We start from the raw sequence: 17,059 nt of genomic DNA, 5'->3' as shown, positions 1-17,059 counted from the left end.
TCTAGTCACTTCCTTCTTGAATGCCCACGTAGAAGGCAGGGTTACCTAAAGTAGACCAATCAGAAGAAGTCCTCACTGTCCAGCTCTATAAAAAACAAACACAACCTCCTTAGAGCAACCAGGATGAAACAGAACACTTAAAAAGCAGCTTTAAAATCATTCTCAAAAGAAAATATTCCAGATTTGCACGTGGCTTACTTAGTCTTATGGTTTTTCTTTTCCTATAGAATCGAATACAATTATATTCAAGCCTAAACCTGTTAAAATATTGGCAGGTGAAACTGTTAGCATTAAGTCATGTTTTTGACCCCATCAGGTCTGGGGAGGAACCTTGGAGACCAATGATACCCTGTTAGCCACAAGCTGTGGAGATGTGGCCCCCAGTCCCATTGTCACGTCAGGAAACATATTCACTGCTGTCTTCCAATCTGAGGATATGCCAGGCCAGGGCTTCTCTGCGTCCTTCGTAAGCCGTAAGTAGCACTGGAATCTAAACTGTCGAGGAAGAGCAGGTGCCTCAGATAGACTTGGGGAACAGTGTGAGAGCCCCATCAAGACTGTCCTGATAGTAATCCCAGGAAGGAGCACGAGTGAGCCACCTAATTCTGCTGGAACACCCTCCTTCGAAAGTCAGTGCGATTCAGCCAAGGCTGTACGTGCCTATGTTCCAGAAAAGGCAAAGGCAGGAAGAACTGGAGTTTGAAACCAGTTTGGGGGGAAAGATAGAGTGCTATTGGAGCTGAATTCAAACGCAGGTCATCTGAGTATGATCCAGAAGGTTCCACAACTCTGACAACTGGGCACAAATTAGGTTAGAGGGAACGGTAGCCAAGTCTGAGATGTTGTGGCCTGTGTATCTGGCTGGATTAAACCACGGGGCCACTACTTACAAAGCATTGTTCAGGGAAAATCTTGGGGGAAAGAATTGGAGGTAATAATACAGTAAGCAGATATTTCAGATGTAAATAAAAGAACAAGGCTGGTGGATAAGAGAGTAATGATGGCCAACTTCTGATCTAGCCTGGGTGTTCAGATGGTCTGTGTGTGTGTGTGTGTGTGTGTGTGTGTGTGTGAGAGAGAGAGAGAGAGAGAGAGAGAGAGAGAGAGAGAGAGAGAGAGAGAGTCATTCAGTGTAAAAGGATACATACACTGTCATAATTTACAGTCAAAGGGTGGCATACATTAGCTAGAAGTATATGAAAACAAATGCTGCCTTAGTAACACAGAGGTATCAGTCCCTGCAACAGTGCAGTTGAACGTAGGGGGTTTTATACACCAGAAAAGTGCTACTTTAGAACTATGTTCCCAGCCCTTTCCTCCCCACTTCTTAAGTTTGGACACAGTGTCTATCTAAGTAGCCTAAAGCAGTCCTGAATGAAGCTCCAGTGCAGCACAGGCCTGCCTTGGACTAACACTCCTGCCTCTGCTTCCAGCATAGCTGGGAGTCCAGCTATGTACTACTGCCTTCTGTATTTGCTGCAACAGTCTGATAAATATTATGACTAGTATATTAAACAAGCTTTAAAAAGTAATTATCATTGTTACTATGATTAGATTTAAAAGTAAGGAAGTAATAGTTTTCTAATAAGAATATTTAGAAAACACTTTATCAGCTCTTTAGGTGATTAATATAATATTTTTCAAATAAAATATAAAGTAATACTGTGAGATAACTGTATGTGTGTGCATGTGCATTATGTGCTTCTGCATGTGTGTGCGCAGGCATGTATGTGCTTGTGCATGTGTGTGCAGGTGTATCTGTGTATAAGTGAGTGCATATGGGAGCCAGAGAACAACCCTGGGTATTTCTCAGGTACTGCCCTCCTTTTTTGTTTCCTTTTGTTGATGGAGAATCTTGTCTTGGCCTGCAACTCACTTCATAGGCTGGGCTTGCTGCTCAGCCAAGCCCCAGGGGTCTTCCTCACTCTCTCTCCCCACAGCTGGAGTCCCGAGGGTGCACCATGAAGTCTGGCTTTCTTTTCACCTGGATTCTAATACTGAGCTCAGGTCCTCATGCTTGCAAGGCAAACAGTGTACAGACAGATTCATTTCCCCAAGCCTGCAACTCATTCTTATATGGTTTGTTTCTTTATATGAACCATATTTAATCTTTGGTCATTTATATTCTTAAAAATATTGTGAGACCTGAAGTGTTTTGTGTGGCCAAATGTGTACTTACTTAGCATCTAAAATTCCTCATGATATTCTAGTAAGTTCTTGTTTTGCTTACATATTGACTTATAAATCAAAGAGTAATTCCCTTGGTGCTCTTCCTCCATTAAGAGTATCTCAAGAAATTTTCTGTAGAGGCTTCATGAAATGGCAAACTTACATCTTTCTCTTTATGAAGTAGTTGCTATTGATGATAACGAATCTCCTGATGATGGATTTTTATTCTTGTGTAGGATGTGGACGTAGGTTCAACGGCTCCAGAGGTGACATCATCTCTCCAAACTTCCCAAAGCCATATGACAATAACATGAACTGCACCTACTTCATAGATGTTGAACCTCAGTCTCTGATCATCCTGACCTTTGTGTCCTTCCATTTAGAAGGTATGTTTATTCTTTTCCAAAACCTGATTAATTTTTAACTGATTAAAATTATGTATCTAGCCGGGCGGTGGTGGCACACGCCTTTAATCCCAGCACTCGGGAGGCAGAGGCAGGTGGATCTCTGTGAGTTCGAGGCCAGCCTGGTCTACAAGAGCTAGTTCCAGGACAGGAACCAAAAGCTGCGGAGAAACCCTGTCTCGAAAAATAAAAAATAAAAAAATAAATTATGTATCTGTAGTGTTGCTATAGGACTTTGATAAAGGCATTGCTTGCAGCATGGCTATTGTCAAGTTAGTTAAAGTATTTACTAACATACAATTCTTTGATTGTAGACTATCTAGAATTTATTCTCTTAGCAATATTCAGCTAGATAGTACATAGTTATTAATTATAATCCTCATGTTGTACAGAAGATTTTCTGAATTTATTCATTTTGCAAAAGTACAGTTAAGTATTGTGATCTTTGATGGACATCTCTCCGCCCTAGCATATAGTAACCACTGTTCTCCTCCACAAGTTCGGCTGTTTTAGATTTCACAGAGAAATGAAATTGTGTGCTTTTTTTTCCTGTGTATGGTTTTTTTCCAATCAGTATAATGCCTTGAAATTTATTCATATTGCCACAAACTACAGTATTTCCTTCTTCTAAAAGACAGAGTAGTATTCCATTGTGCTCATTCGGCTGTCTGTCTATGTGTGTCATTCTCTTTATTCATCAGGCAAAGATCTGAGTTGATATCATGTCTTGGCTATTATGAATAATTCTTCAACAAACGTGGAAGGATAGATTGGTCTTTACCACACTGACTTCATTTCCTCTAGGTATATGCCCAAGAGTGGAGCTGCTGAATAGTATTGGTCTATTTTTAACTTTTTGAGGGCCCTCTTTTCCATAATGGTTACACCAGTTTAAATACCCACATATTCACCATAACTTATCCCTTATCTTTTGATAATAGCCAAAGATTCAATCTATTTTGAGGAAACAAAAAAATAATTAAGCTATTAATGAGAAAGATGTAGGCACAGTAGTCTAAAATGATCATTTAAAGACAATAATAAACATGTTCTCAATTGTAATGCAAATGCAAATAAAATTACAAATAGAAAATCATTTTCATCTCCACATTGAGGACTGAACTTTGGGCAGGAGCAGCAAGCACCCTACAACTAAGCTAAAACCACACCCTTTACTTTTTATTGTAATAAAAAGTTTTTATTTTAAACAAGGTCTCACGTAGCTGCCCAAGCTGGTCTTAAATTTTTATGTAGATCAAGCAGGCCTATAACTCCTGCCAAAGTCTGCAGAGAAGCTGAAGTCATAGGCTTGACTTTCTTCTGGTTTTTAATAAACAAAAGTACCATTTTATGTATTTCATCCAGAACTGAAAGAAAAATAATATAGTAACTTTAAAGACACAGGCATCACATAAAATTGCTTAAAGAAAATGCATCTGGAGCCTGTTATATTTTATATAGCCTCTATTTTTTCCTGAGCACAGAGGATTGAACTGAGGGATATACACCAAGTTTGACAAGTAATCTACCACTGAGCTAAGTCTCCAGGCCTATTTTCCTTTTTTGTTTTGAGATGGAGTTTGGCTAATCAACTCAAGCTGGCCATGAATTGCTCTGTAGGCTTGGTTGGCCTCATACTTGCAATATACCTCAGACTCGCAAGGAGCTGGGATTACAGGTTTATGCCATCAGTCCAGGTGCATAACTTTTAATTCATTCGTTTGCATTTATATTCTACATACATGCGTGTAAACATACACACCTACAATTAGACATCCATTAAAAACTATCCAGAGAGATAAGCAATTCTGTGAGTCTGAAGAGGCACTCAATCGATATGAGTGAATAAGTTTGGGGTCTACTCTGCTTTCATGAACGAGCACCATGGTACTTCCTTTCACCTGTGTTCTGTGATCTTCACCTCCCAAGTTCTGACTCCTCCATGGGAAGAGGTTCCTAAGAACATGCGCTTCTCTGCTCATCTCCCAACTCTAGGGAAAGGGCTGTTGGTAGATAAACAGTAAGGTTGATGGGTTGAGCCTCCTTTGCTTTAAATTAGAAGACAATGTTGATGCCAATTTATAATCTTCAAAGCCCTAAAATTGATAGTTGTGTGACTTATTGGAAAGGGCTGTCAGAAAGCATCAAGGAATTTCTCAGGTTCTGCTCGTGGCCACCCTTATCTTGACTTCTCTGTGTGAAGTCTCTCTAAGTCTCTTTCAAGAGCAGCACTGTTGACATTCTGAGCTGCGTTGATTTGGGGGTGGGATTTTGTTTTTATTGTTTTCTTTTTTCTTTTGGTGACAGAAAGGCTCAGAGTATGGGAATGGGAATGGTCCCAGGTGTGTTAAAGCCTGCTCAACAGCTTCCCTGGCCTCTATCTCATTCTCTAGTGTGGCAGGAAAAAAAAAAGTCTTCAGATATTTTATTTCCCCTTGGAGGCAAGTTGCCTCTGGTTTTATGATCCCTAGGTAAAAGGCATGGTTCTGTAGAGGAAGAAAACTCTGAGTAACAAGAGTTTATTTATTATAGAGTTCTACCTGCTTTCTCTTTTCTGTCCATGTTTGTCTCTTGGACAAATATTATTTCATCTGGAAATGAAGTTATATATTGATATAGGAAACCACCTCTTAAATTTGGTTATAATTTCTGGATCAGTTACAGAACTGTGGTATTTCGCCTGTTTATAGCATCACTTGTCTACAGCATTTCTTTCTGATGTTGGTCATTCTCTGTTCTGTGTAGATCGCTCAGCCATCACTGGGAACTGTGATCATGATGGCTTGCACATCATCAAAGGCCACAACCTCTCTTCCACTCCTCTTGTGACTCTGTGCGGTTCTGAAGCCCTGCATCCCCTCACCGTGGCTGGCCCAGTGTCGCTCAACTTCTATTCGAATGCGTATGCCACAGACTTAGGGTTCAAGATTTCCTACAGAATCACCTGTGAGTAACCCTACTGTTATTGTTTGGAATAATTATCTGCTGTTATTCACATAAGAAGGTTTTATGATTCATCATATGTCACCAAATTAAAAATTCAGAGACATTAATGCAAAAAATTATCAATTAGGTACATGATAAAAAAGGAGATATTTTCCCTTAAAAATAAACCATTAGGGACTGTAGAGATGGCTCTGTAGCTAAAAGCACTTACTGCTCTTTCAGACTTAGGTTTGGTTCCCAGTACTCACACAGCAGCTCACAATGCCCTCTTTCGGCCTCTGTGCGATATGTAACGCACATTCGTACAAGTACACACACATATATGCATAAATTAATATATATTAGATTATATATATCTATTATAATAGGCACGTCTTCTGAATTTTAGCTAAAATTACCCTCTGAAAATAATTGTAGCATTATCTTATCTTACACAGTCATGCAGTAAAACCAGCACACAAAACTGTTCCTGGGTTTGTTTTGTCTTTGCTTGGCCACATGAATGACTAATGGGAAGAAATAAGGTAGTTTATCTTCAAATAAAGCAATTTGCCCATCTACAGAGAACATGATTCACACATGAAAAGAATCTCATAGCTTGTTCTCAGCAGCTGACATCAGAAGCTAGAAAGGATGATCTCTGATGTTTGCTATGCCTGATTGCATCAATCTTATAGAACACATATTCTCTCATGGCATTGAATGAAGAAGATTTGTTTTATTCTTAACTACTACTTTGGAGAATTAAGACACTAATATATATATATATTATATATATATATATATCCTTCTGTTCATTTAATCCTTATTTTCCTAAAGTACAGTGAGCACAGTTCAATCCCCCTTTAAGCATCACTTAAAGAATGTTGCTGCTGCTGGCTTCAAACCTTGGTAGTGTGTGGAGAAGTTGTTCAGCCACTGATAAGCTTCCAGAGATCATGTAATTGACATTGAATGAAATAAAGCAGTTGCTACCGATATGACATTTAATTTGTGGCTGCTATATCCAGAAGTCAGAATGTATGAAGACTTTTGGCACAGAAAAGAATTTGCCCTGAAAATGGGCAGAGGTGAAGCCAAAGCAAATAAACAAAAGCCTTAAATAACAAGCCACAAATTGTATCTAATCTTGGTGATATGTTAGTGGAGTGTGTTCATTGGTAACCATAGAAACATCATCAAAATATACAAACTTCATGTAATTTTAGAATTCTAAAACAAATAAGCATGCTCATGGGAATACCATCATTAGGTGGGAACATCTGAACCTGGCTGGATACAATCTATGTAAAAACAATGCCTTATTAGTTATAATGGTACGTCATTATATTTTGTGGTGATTGCATTGTTGACTGCTGGGTATAACAAAGGGCTATGGGCTGTTAACGGCTGGAGTTAGAGAGTGGACCAAATATCATCATGCTTATCAAAGACAAATACCACAAATCTAGGCAACAGTAAGCTTTCCTAATTTCACAACTAAATACAAATCTGTAGACCCTAAGAGTGAGGCATTTGACCCACAGAGGTAGCTGACTTCTAGCATTTCACCTATAACATTTTATCCCCAACACAGAGGCCCTGAATCTGTGTTCATTTGGATTTCGACATTGCAGTCTTCTCATATGAACAGAGCATACCTGGGGTCTTCCTGTCTTATTTGAGAATCCAGTTGCCACACCATCTCTCTGTCAATCTGTCACTTAGAGTGACGGGACAGATATCCCAACATATTAAAAAAAATATAGTCTTTCTTGTTGCTTTCGTTCTGGTTTTTGTTTTTCTTTTACTTAGACTTATTCCCCTCCAAATGCTTTAAATGTTCTTCTACAATTCTCTCCTTTTTCTCCTGTCTGGGAAATTCAAAATTATTCATAAACACAATGAAGGAGATTAGGTCACCTGAAGAACAATTAATATGAACTCTTTAAGGGAGCAGCAAACAATAGCTTAGACTATTCCCCCCAAAAGATTTGCCCATGTTATAAGTAATAATTATTATCTGTTCATTTGCTTGTCTTCTATTACAGCCTGTGGTGGGACCTACAATAAATCCTACGGGGTCCTTAGCAGTCCTTCCTTCTACTCCAGATACCCCAACGATGTCTACTGTGTCTACAGCATCAGCGTTAGCAGCAACAAAGTGATTCTGCTTAGGTATGTGAGACAGATTTGCCTTGAGAAAATCCTTTCGCCTTTGCTCACAGAAAAGCTACCTTACTGATGGAGCCCATGAGTTCTCATAGTGGCCTAGCTGGAATTTGGAGAAAGGCAGAGGGATCCCATATGGCAGGAAAGCCTACAAGGCCTAATCCAGTGCGGGTTGAGGTTAAAAAGGGAGCTTGGCCAGTTAAAACACTCCTTGTAATTTCTTAACAGTTTGACGGAGCTTCCTATTATGGTTGTCAACTTAAGCACTCCTTAACATGGAAGAGGGTACGAAGGACTAGGAAAAATGGTTGCCATTTGTTCAACATTTATTATACACAAGAAGCTTTGCTCAACTCTTTCCTCAGATGTTTTTTTTGTGCTGTTAAAACCGTCATGATAAATACGCAAGCACACTTATATGTGTGTCTTAAAAAGGTCACACAGCTTCCCCAAAGCAACACATACTTAAATGAAGAGTGAAAATTGGACTCCATGTCTGGTGTCCTCCCAAACCCACGTCCTGAGTAATTCTACCGCCTTTTGTCTCTTAAAGATAAATTTTATCCCATAAAATTTGTTTTTATTTATGAATTAACGCGACTCCAAACTGTTGCTTTATGTGGATATATTACATCACTAGTAAATTGTCTCTCTGATTCTCCTTATTCCAAGTGAGACTGTTGAAAAGGATGGAGCCTCCAATGTCCAGAGGGATAACGTGCTAGGCTTCTTTCTTTTAGGATGGTTGATGTCCAGCTCTTCAATTTCACTGAAAGCTGAAATTTTCAGCATGAGATAGGAAATCTGAAAGTTAGACTAGTCGCTGGGCAATAGAGAGTTTCACACAGAAGCTTGACAAGCTGGGACAATGGTTACTCATCTGTCCCCGATTTGTCACTGATAAATTCTTTCCTGATGATTATGAACTGTGAAGCTTACTTTCAGCATCTTATATGTCTGTTGGGTCCATGAAGGTAAGGCATGACTCATCAGAGTGATTCAACTCCATGAAATGAAAGTGGTTTATAGGTGGGGACCGTGAAGGAAAAACATGTCAATCCCACCTGAAATTCTTTGTGGAGAAAATGTGCCTTAGCTATAAAGGTCCTGCAAGTTTTAGGATTAAAGGAACACAAGCTGCCAGACTACTGTGAGGAAGAGACAGGAGAAGGGATTGATAACCCCAGAATGGCAGAAGAGGTACAGCTTGTCTAGGCTGCTTGTGCTAGTGTGTGTTTCTTACATGTACAAGATGCACAGGTTGCCATAACAACGTGCAGATAAATGACTTAGATGCAACAAAATTCTCATAGTGGAGTCTGGGAGGCTCAAGACAGGCAGTTTCAGCATCAGATGGTTTAATCTACTTCCTGGTTCACAGAAGGAAATCTCTCCTAGCTCTGCCAGAGTTGTCCTTCAGAGGTGGAGGGTTGGGGGCGGCATTCTCAGAACTCGTTCATAAACACACCAATCCCACTCACAAAGACTGAACCCTCATAATCCAGGCTCCTCCAAGAGCCCCTACTTCACAACACTGGCAACCTAGAGTTAAGATTTCAACATAGGAATTTAGAGAAGAAACATCGAGATCATCGTTTACAGAGACATAACATGTATATAAAACATCCGTACATACATGTTTTCATTTCCTGCCTGACCCTGGAGATCAATGGTCACAAGTTTTTCTTTATTTTTGGAAAATTATTTACAGTGCACATCTAGTAGTTTTAATTCTATAAAACAGATACTGCTACAGAGATTGCAAAGGTGTATATGCTAGTAAAACAGCATATACCCAGGCTTTGAAAACGTGCTGGACACACATGGAAAAATGGACTTTTCTAAGAGTTTTCTCTGTGCTTTGGGGTAGAAAGTCAAAACAGATTTGGGTGTCCCTGAAAACTCAGATTTTGTCATTCTTTTTAGATTTTTCTTTTGTAAAAATAAATGTATTTTCTATACACACACAATAAAATCAAATATATCAAAAATAACAATTAAAAGCAAAAAATGTCATTAGAAATGGTCTTTCTCTTGTTCTGCAATAATATTCTCTAAAGAAAACAGTAAATATTACATTTGATGAAAGGGATCAGGATTTGTTTTTTTGGGGGGGGGTCTGGACCTTCATCATCAGTTTGAAAACACTTATCTGACTAGCCAAAATTCTTTAGGGAAAGACTTAGGTTATTTTAATGCTCATAAAAGGGAAATATTTAGCTATTTTCTATTTCAGAATTATTTCATATTGTCATATGTTCATTAAATCTGCTAGCAGAAATTATTGAGAAAGCAGAAATAAGCCTATCATATGGTTCAAAAATAAAGGCACATATAAAGTCTTCCCTTTTTGGGTATCTAGGAATCATTTTCAAAGCACTTAGGAGGCAGAGGCAGGTTGGATCTCTGTGAGTTCAAGGCCAGCCTGGTCTACATCAGGAGTCCCAGGACCCTGACTCAAAAACAAAGGAAAACCAAAACCAAACAAAGAAACAAAAATGTCGACACACAGGCCTGGAATAAAATACTAACTAAGGCCATCAGAGGAAAAGTCAGGATAGATTTGTCAGGAAGGTTGGATGTGGTAGCAAGCAGCCAAGGCACACGGGTTTAGCATGTTACTTCTCTTTGGTATGAGTGGTTTCAGTGTAGCTGACAAGATGCTTGGCCAACTGTGCTCACTCACTGTCCAGGGCAGATGGGAGATTTACTCTTACTTTGCTCCTGTGATTCTCTCTGCTGCAGAAAGACTATATATCAAAACAAGCAAGGCCTTACCCTCTGCTAACATTCCTGTAGCCAGGGTACGTCCTATGACCACACCAGATTTCGGTGTGTGCACATGCAGTTAGTTATCCCTACCCAGTGCTCGGAAGGCAGGCCAGCAGCTGTGCTGGGAGCCTCCAGTGATCCACCCAGGGAGCTATGTGTGAATTTCTTGTTAGATCAGTCCAGTGACATAACAGAATTTAGTTCATTCTTTATTACCTCTGCTGCATATTTTTCAAACCAAAACTATTCCATGTTCTTGTTTTATAAAATCATAACTTAATTTTACTGAGGACATGCTTTATACAGATGCCGTAATTTAGCTGTATCACACACATTGTTGCATTGGTGTTTCTATAAACTTGGTTTTAGAAGAAGGAAACAAGAGGCTGGAAGAACCACAATCGAGCTATATAAAGCAGAATTTCTTTCATTTGTCTCAGTATTCTTCACATAAGTAAAGAATGAGACAGCAGTGCCACTTACCAAATATCACAAGAAAAATCGAAGAGGAGGAGTAGTTTAGGTGAAACTCAAAAACCTTGCATGTTTTTAGGGTGATAACATAGGCCAGCTTGTCAACACTCAATCTTAGGAGCTGTGGAAGGAGTCGTGTTCCTTGAAGCTGTAGCCACTAGTAACTAGCCCTTGTTTAAGGAATAACACCCTGTACATAATTATGCAAGCAATTCTAGTTAAATGCTATAGAACACATCAATAAAGCACATGGAAGTATGAGATGATTGCTAGAAACAGGAAGGGAGTCAGTTGGAGAGAAGTGGTTGAGAGAATAATGGGGAGATATGATCAAAGTGTATTATTTATGTATGGGATTGTGAAAGAATAAAAAATTATCTAAAAATTGACCTCACTTGAACCTAGGTCTTGATTGTCTTAAAATGCAGAATTGTATTTTATTCATCTTTACATCCTCAGGTCCCATCACAGTTATTGGTATATTACAGTTACCCAACAAATAGTGGCTTCATATTTGAATACACCTTGTTTATAAGATTTCTTTCCAAATGAAGCTTGAGTGCTGTGTTGTTAGTCTCTTTTTTGTTTTTATTTAATTTTATAAGAACTACAGGTACAATTTAATAGGCACACAAAAGAGAACATGAGAAATAACCAAGTGTACTTCACAGGTTCAGTGATTTTGAAGTGGCTCCCTCCCCGCTTTGCGACAATGACTACCTGGCAGTTTTCGACGGTCCTAGCATTGGAAATAGATCCTTTGGAAAATTCTGTGGTTCCACGATTCCACGGGATCTTAAGAGCACCAGTAACAGCCTGACCCTGCTATTCAAGACGGATTCTTCTCAAACAGCAAAAGGCTGGAAAATAAGTTTCAGGGAGACACTAGGTGAGCATTTGAGACATGAAAGTCTTTTTCTTGTTATTTCTACATTTCTTCTTTGTTTAATTTTTTTTCTCCCAGTTAATCCCAGCTGATTTTCATTTAAACACAGAAGAAGCCCCGCTAAAAGGCCTCATTGACAATGGCTGCTTTACACGTAGAGTGATAAAGAGTCTTGCGAATGTATGGAATGATCTTGTGGCTATAAAAAAGGAATGCTTCAAGAACCTAACAACCTAAGGAAATAGGAGCTTAGGACAGAAGTCCTGGTGGGAAATGGCCGAGGGTCTAACTAGCACAAGTGGGAATGTAGGTAAAGAAAAAATTGAAATACTAAAGGTCTTTAGAAGGCCAAATGCATCTGGAATGTAGCATTAGGAGCTTGGTGGGACATTACAAGGGAATGCAAGTTGAAGATGCGGTCTTAAGGGCAACTCGTTGGATGATGATGTTATGTAAGTCTACTCAGGTGGTACCTAAGTCTATTCTTGGTCATGAAGAATGCTGTATTCAGTTTGCCATATTTAGGGCTGGTGGGCTTGTCAGGTACTGAAGTAGAGATATTTAAGAGATGGTTGAAAAGACATTTGGGATGGAGAGGGTGGTCTCAGAGTCATTGTGAGATGGCAGGATGGCTAAGGGTGGGGATAAACTGAAAACAAAAGCCCAGTTTATTGCCACTGTATATGAAAGACAATAATCTGCCTAAGATTAGCACAGGAATGCCAGCTTTGTAACACAGCCAGTTCTCTGCTTATACTAATTGCATAACTGTGCAATTTTTATTGGGATCAGGGAAGTATTTTTATTTTTTTCCTTGAATATTGATGTAACCAGTGTTCTGAGATCTAACCAATCCTCAAGCAAATCCCATTCTCCGAGAACATTAAAAAAGAGACAGGAGAACTTTCCCACAATAAATCACCTGGGCTCTTTTCCCAGGGTTTTCTCTTTGCCTGTGGCCGATTTTACCTCCATCTCCGTGGCACAAAAGCAGAGCTTAACTTCATTACATTTTCTATGTCACACTCTTCTGAATTCATTTTTAATGATTTTGTATTTATTTATGTGTGTCTATATGCATGTGTCTGCATGAGTATACATGCACATGTGTGTGCAGATGTCCTCAGAGACCAGAAAAGGGTACTTGGAGCTGCAGTTATGGATGTCTGTGAGCTGCACCTTGTGGGTGCTGTCAGGAAAACTCTTGCTCTCAAGTTTTATGACTGAGCAGCAAGAGATCTTGACTATTGAGCCATCTCCCAGCCCCAATAACGCTTTCCAGGAGGGGAGTGATCAGACAAACGTTGATGTTTTTAAGCTCCTCATAAAGAGTAGACATTGTGATACTTGTATCAGAAAGGCGCTTTGCCGCTTACCCTTTTCAGCTTTCATGACAACTTGAAAGCAAGACTCACAAGACACAGCCTGTAGCCTTCCTAGAATAGTATAGGTGAAGCGGTATATAAAACACTATAGACTATTTGAAAGGAAAAACCCACTTCCCTTTAGATATCTTATTTTTGCATGAAGGATCTCACGTCCTGGGATGCCCCTGTGCCTCATGTGAAAATGTTACTACTTTCCCGTCTGTATAAATGCCTTTGTTCACTTGAAGACATTCAAGCAATAATTTAATTATTAATTGCACTTTTCAGTGAGAATTTGAGTATTGTAATTTTTTTACAAAGCTCTCTAGCTCACACGACTATGTGTCCTGGCCAGTCTAAATAAGTTACAGTTTTGTTGATCGTTTGCATGGCGAGGAAAAGGAGTAACAAATGTCATTGCAGTTCTAGGGTTTCCAGAATCTATTTATTACAGACTTCGCAAAAAATAAAAAGTGCAAAGTCAGCCTCAGCTAGTCGCCTCCACCTTCCTCTTCCTCTTCATCCAGTTAAACCCTCCCGTCTTTTCTATAAGGAGACAGACGGTGGACCAGACTGGCTGCTCACTTCTCAAGCTATCCATCTGCCTGGAAAACAGCCCCTTCCCTGGTAAATACCTCATGTAAAGAGGAGAGCACTGTAGCCCTTGACATTTCTGTTTAGTTTTATCTCAACTAGATCGCTAAGTGCAGCTTTCACGGCTTTGCTGTTTAGATTACACAATTGACGATAATTTATGCACATCTGCTTTGACTCTTCAAAATTCAGTAAAAATCAGCTTATGTGCTTATGTGACAGTCAGTGCAGCATCTCCCTGTGCGTTTAGTACATTTGTGTTTCTCATTGACTGAGGAAATTTGGGGGAACTACCCGCAGTGGGTAGTTAGTACATGGAGGCTGAAGTTGTTTCTCCTTCCTTTGTGGAATTATTGCTCAAGTGTGGCGATAGATGAAGGCAAAGCTGACACCAGGAGGTGGCACCTAACCATGACATAAACTTTTCTTGCATTTCCCATGAGTGCCAACATAACATGGGTAACTGAAAGAAGGGGAGTCAGAGAAATGATTGTGCTGAGCTCCCAGGATCCAGGAAAATGGAATTCTCTAAAAAGATGAGCATTTTTTTCTAGACCAAGTGTTCATCTTTTTTCAGATCATCAATGCCTCTGAGATACCATCCGTTCTGTGGGTTTAGATGATGTATGTCAGCTCTACAGGGCAGAACTCACGATGAAAGCACTCTGCTTTTTCCTAACACTCTCGGCTAGCTTAGTCTTAGCCTCTCCTTTGCCAACAGGCTCACTTCAGCCCATGGCCAACTTTCACATGTCAAAAATAAAACACTTTATCTTTGAACATATGTTTTTACAGCTCATGCCTCCATGCCTTACTCTGCTGGCCTCATGTCCAAGTGTCTCGCTGAGTCTGTCATGATGTCGTAAGTCTTTCATGACTACTCATTATGTTAACACATATCTTCTTGGCCCAGAGCTAGGTGTGTACTTTCGGTTCCATTGTCACTTTGTTTTTCTTCTTTCTTTTCTTTAGTAGTTTGTATGTATGTGTGTGGGGTATGCATGTAGGATGCATATCTACATGTGTGTGCATATGGAGACCCAAGATTGAGGCAGGACTGTGCTTCAATCACTCTTTACCTTATACATCGAGGCAAGCTCTCCCAGTTGACCCATAGCTTTCCAGTGTAGCTAGTAAAGCTAACGGACTTGTTTTAGAATCCATCTTCCCAAGGGCTGTGATTCCAGATGGGCCTTGTCAGCCCAGCATCTACATGCAATATTAGGTGCCCAGCAAGCACTTTGCCCACTCAGCCATCATCCTAGCTCCCATTCCCCCTCCCAGAATGCATTTTGTATAAGTTCAGCACAGTTCTAATATACAGTACTAAACTTGGCCCAATAAAGATTTTTGGGCATTGAAATCAAGAAAAGCCCAAGAGACAATTAGGAGTTCCTGCAATCCAGGGAGATAAATCGCTGCCCCTGGAAAAAATAAGCTACATTAGGGACCTCAGTGACCAGAAAAACATCTTTTTTTTTAACAAAAAAAAAGCATACAATGTCTTTTCTAGAAAACTGACTGCTTATAGGCTTTTAAAAAATTATTTATTTATTATGTATACAAGAGCATTGCCTGCTCTTCCAAAGGTCCTGAGTTCAATTCCCAGCAACCACATGGTGATTCACAACTATCTGTAATGAGGTCAGAAACACATCTTTAACCTCTGTGCCTCCTGTGGATTGAAGCCAATATGCTGAGAATGGGGACCACTATCTGTCTTCCTTCACCTGGCTTGTTAGTCATGCAGACGTGAATCAGGCAGCAGTAAGGGCAAACTCAGGGTGAGAGAAAGCATGAATACAAAAACATGTCCGGCAAGGACAGAATGAATCACAGGTCGGTGAAGGCAGGAACATGGCCAAAGGGAAAGAGCTGTGTGCCAGGATTCGAGTACCCGGGATGCAGGTGACTCATCATATCACTGCCTGCGATGGAGCTTTTGAGAAGCCCTAACCTCTCTATGCTCAATTTTCATCTACTAAAGAAGATTAGCTTGAAATATTATCACTTTCTATTTTTAAGAATCTATTAGAGGTAAAGTAGATTAGTTCCTGGAACATATTATAGCTGTCCTAAAGTATATTTTATAACTTAAATCAAATCAGAAGTTAAATTCTAATTAAATCCTAAGGCAGCGTAGAGGACTCAGACATAAATAAGTATTACTCCATCAATAGTGGCTGTGTGAATGAACTGAAGAATAAGTGAATATATTATGCCTATTTTGAAATTACATTTATGTGTGACTGATATTATGTATTATACCTATTTACTCTCAAAATTGATTCACGATACATAGAGTAGAGCTATTTTACAGGAAATAGAAGGGAATACCTTTCATCCAGTTCTGGAGAAACTGGATCTGACTCAATATTGAGTGAAATGAGCTTGGGCTCTGGACCTGTTATCATACTCTTGGAAAACATCTCTCAAATGTGTTAAAAGAGCAGACAGTGGGAGGAGTAGAAAGAAGGTGAGAGAATAAAAAATTATGATTTCTAAAAGGGGTTATGAAAAACAGAGGTTGTAGAGTGTTAGGGATTATGGGAATGAAAAATAAGGTCTCAGCAAATGGCAAGACTCTCAAATGCACACTTGAGAATTCTACTTCTAGTTATATTTATCCTTCCCAGTTGTGGTGTCAAGTTTAAACTCTGAGAGGCACCCTGAAATGGTAGCCCGACAAGAAAAGAATGCACTTTCAAATATTCACTGACATTAAAATCATGTGTGTGCTTCTCTAGGCGCCTCTGAGCAGCTAGAGACAGGCTGCTGCTGCCCTGACTTCTAGAAGCACAGCTGCAGTCAGATAGCTGGGTTATCAGTTGAATAATTTGATAAATCACTGCTCATAACTCTCCAGGAAGTAATGGTGGGGTATGACTTGAAGGCAACCAGGGGATGCTATTTGTCTGGTTTCCTAATGTCATTTGCTTCCTTTTATGAAGTCTGAGAATGAGAACAGCTGAAACAGTAACCCGTTTAAAGAAAACTAGACTAAGCCTGTTTCTGCCCCTTGCAAGCCTGCCTGGTTTCACTGTTGATTACCTGTCCCCTGAGGATAAGGCTAAACACAAGGTTATCTGCAGCTTATTCTTTAGGGACTCACTGAAAGAATATTTGCTTAGCTTAGAATGCGTGGATGGAATAAAGAAACCAGCTATTGCATAGCTCATCAAAACCTTGTAGGCAACAGGATCAAGCAAAGAAAGATCTTAATGAACTTATTCCAGTATCATACAAAATCAAGTATCCCTCCTCCTTGTCCCCTTAATGTCTACATTTGCCCCCAG

General features: G+C 39.6%; 1 protein-coding gene across 2 annotated transcripts in view; it reads left to right on the top strand.

The window, feature by feature from the left end:
* Cubn (cubilin) overlaps positions 1-17,059 on the top strand; it is a 206,598-nt gene that overhangs the window by 162,577 nt on the left and 26,962 nt on the right. For both annotated transcript variants that reach the window (XM_075970518.1, XM_075970517.1), the window contains exons 55-59: positions 317-473; positions 2,406-2,555; positions 5,319-5,519; positions 7,550-7,676; positions 11,588-11,805. In XM_075970518.1, the coding sequence (XP_075826633.1) occupies positions 317-473; positions 2,406-2,555; positions 5,319-5,519; positions 7,550-7,676; positions 11,588-11,805 (853 nt within the window). The remainder of the gene's footprint in view (positions 1-316; positions 474-2,405; positions 2,556-5,318; positions 5,520-7,549; positions 7,677-11,587; positions 11,806-17,059) is intronic.

The sequence above is a fragment of the Microtus pennsylvanicus genome, chromosome 4 (assembly GCF_037038515.1).
Source record: "Microtus pennsylvanicus isolate mMicPen1 chromosome 4, mMicPen1.hap1, whole genome shotgun sequence".
Taxonomy (NCBI): domain Eukaryota; kingdom Metazoa; phylum Chordata; class Mammalia; order Rodentia; family Cricetidae; genus Microtus; species Microtus pennsylvanicus.
The sequence above is the reverse complement of the archived record's forward strand: the minus strand, read 5'-3'. Positions and strand labels throughout refer to the sequence as shown.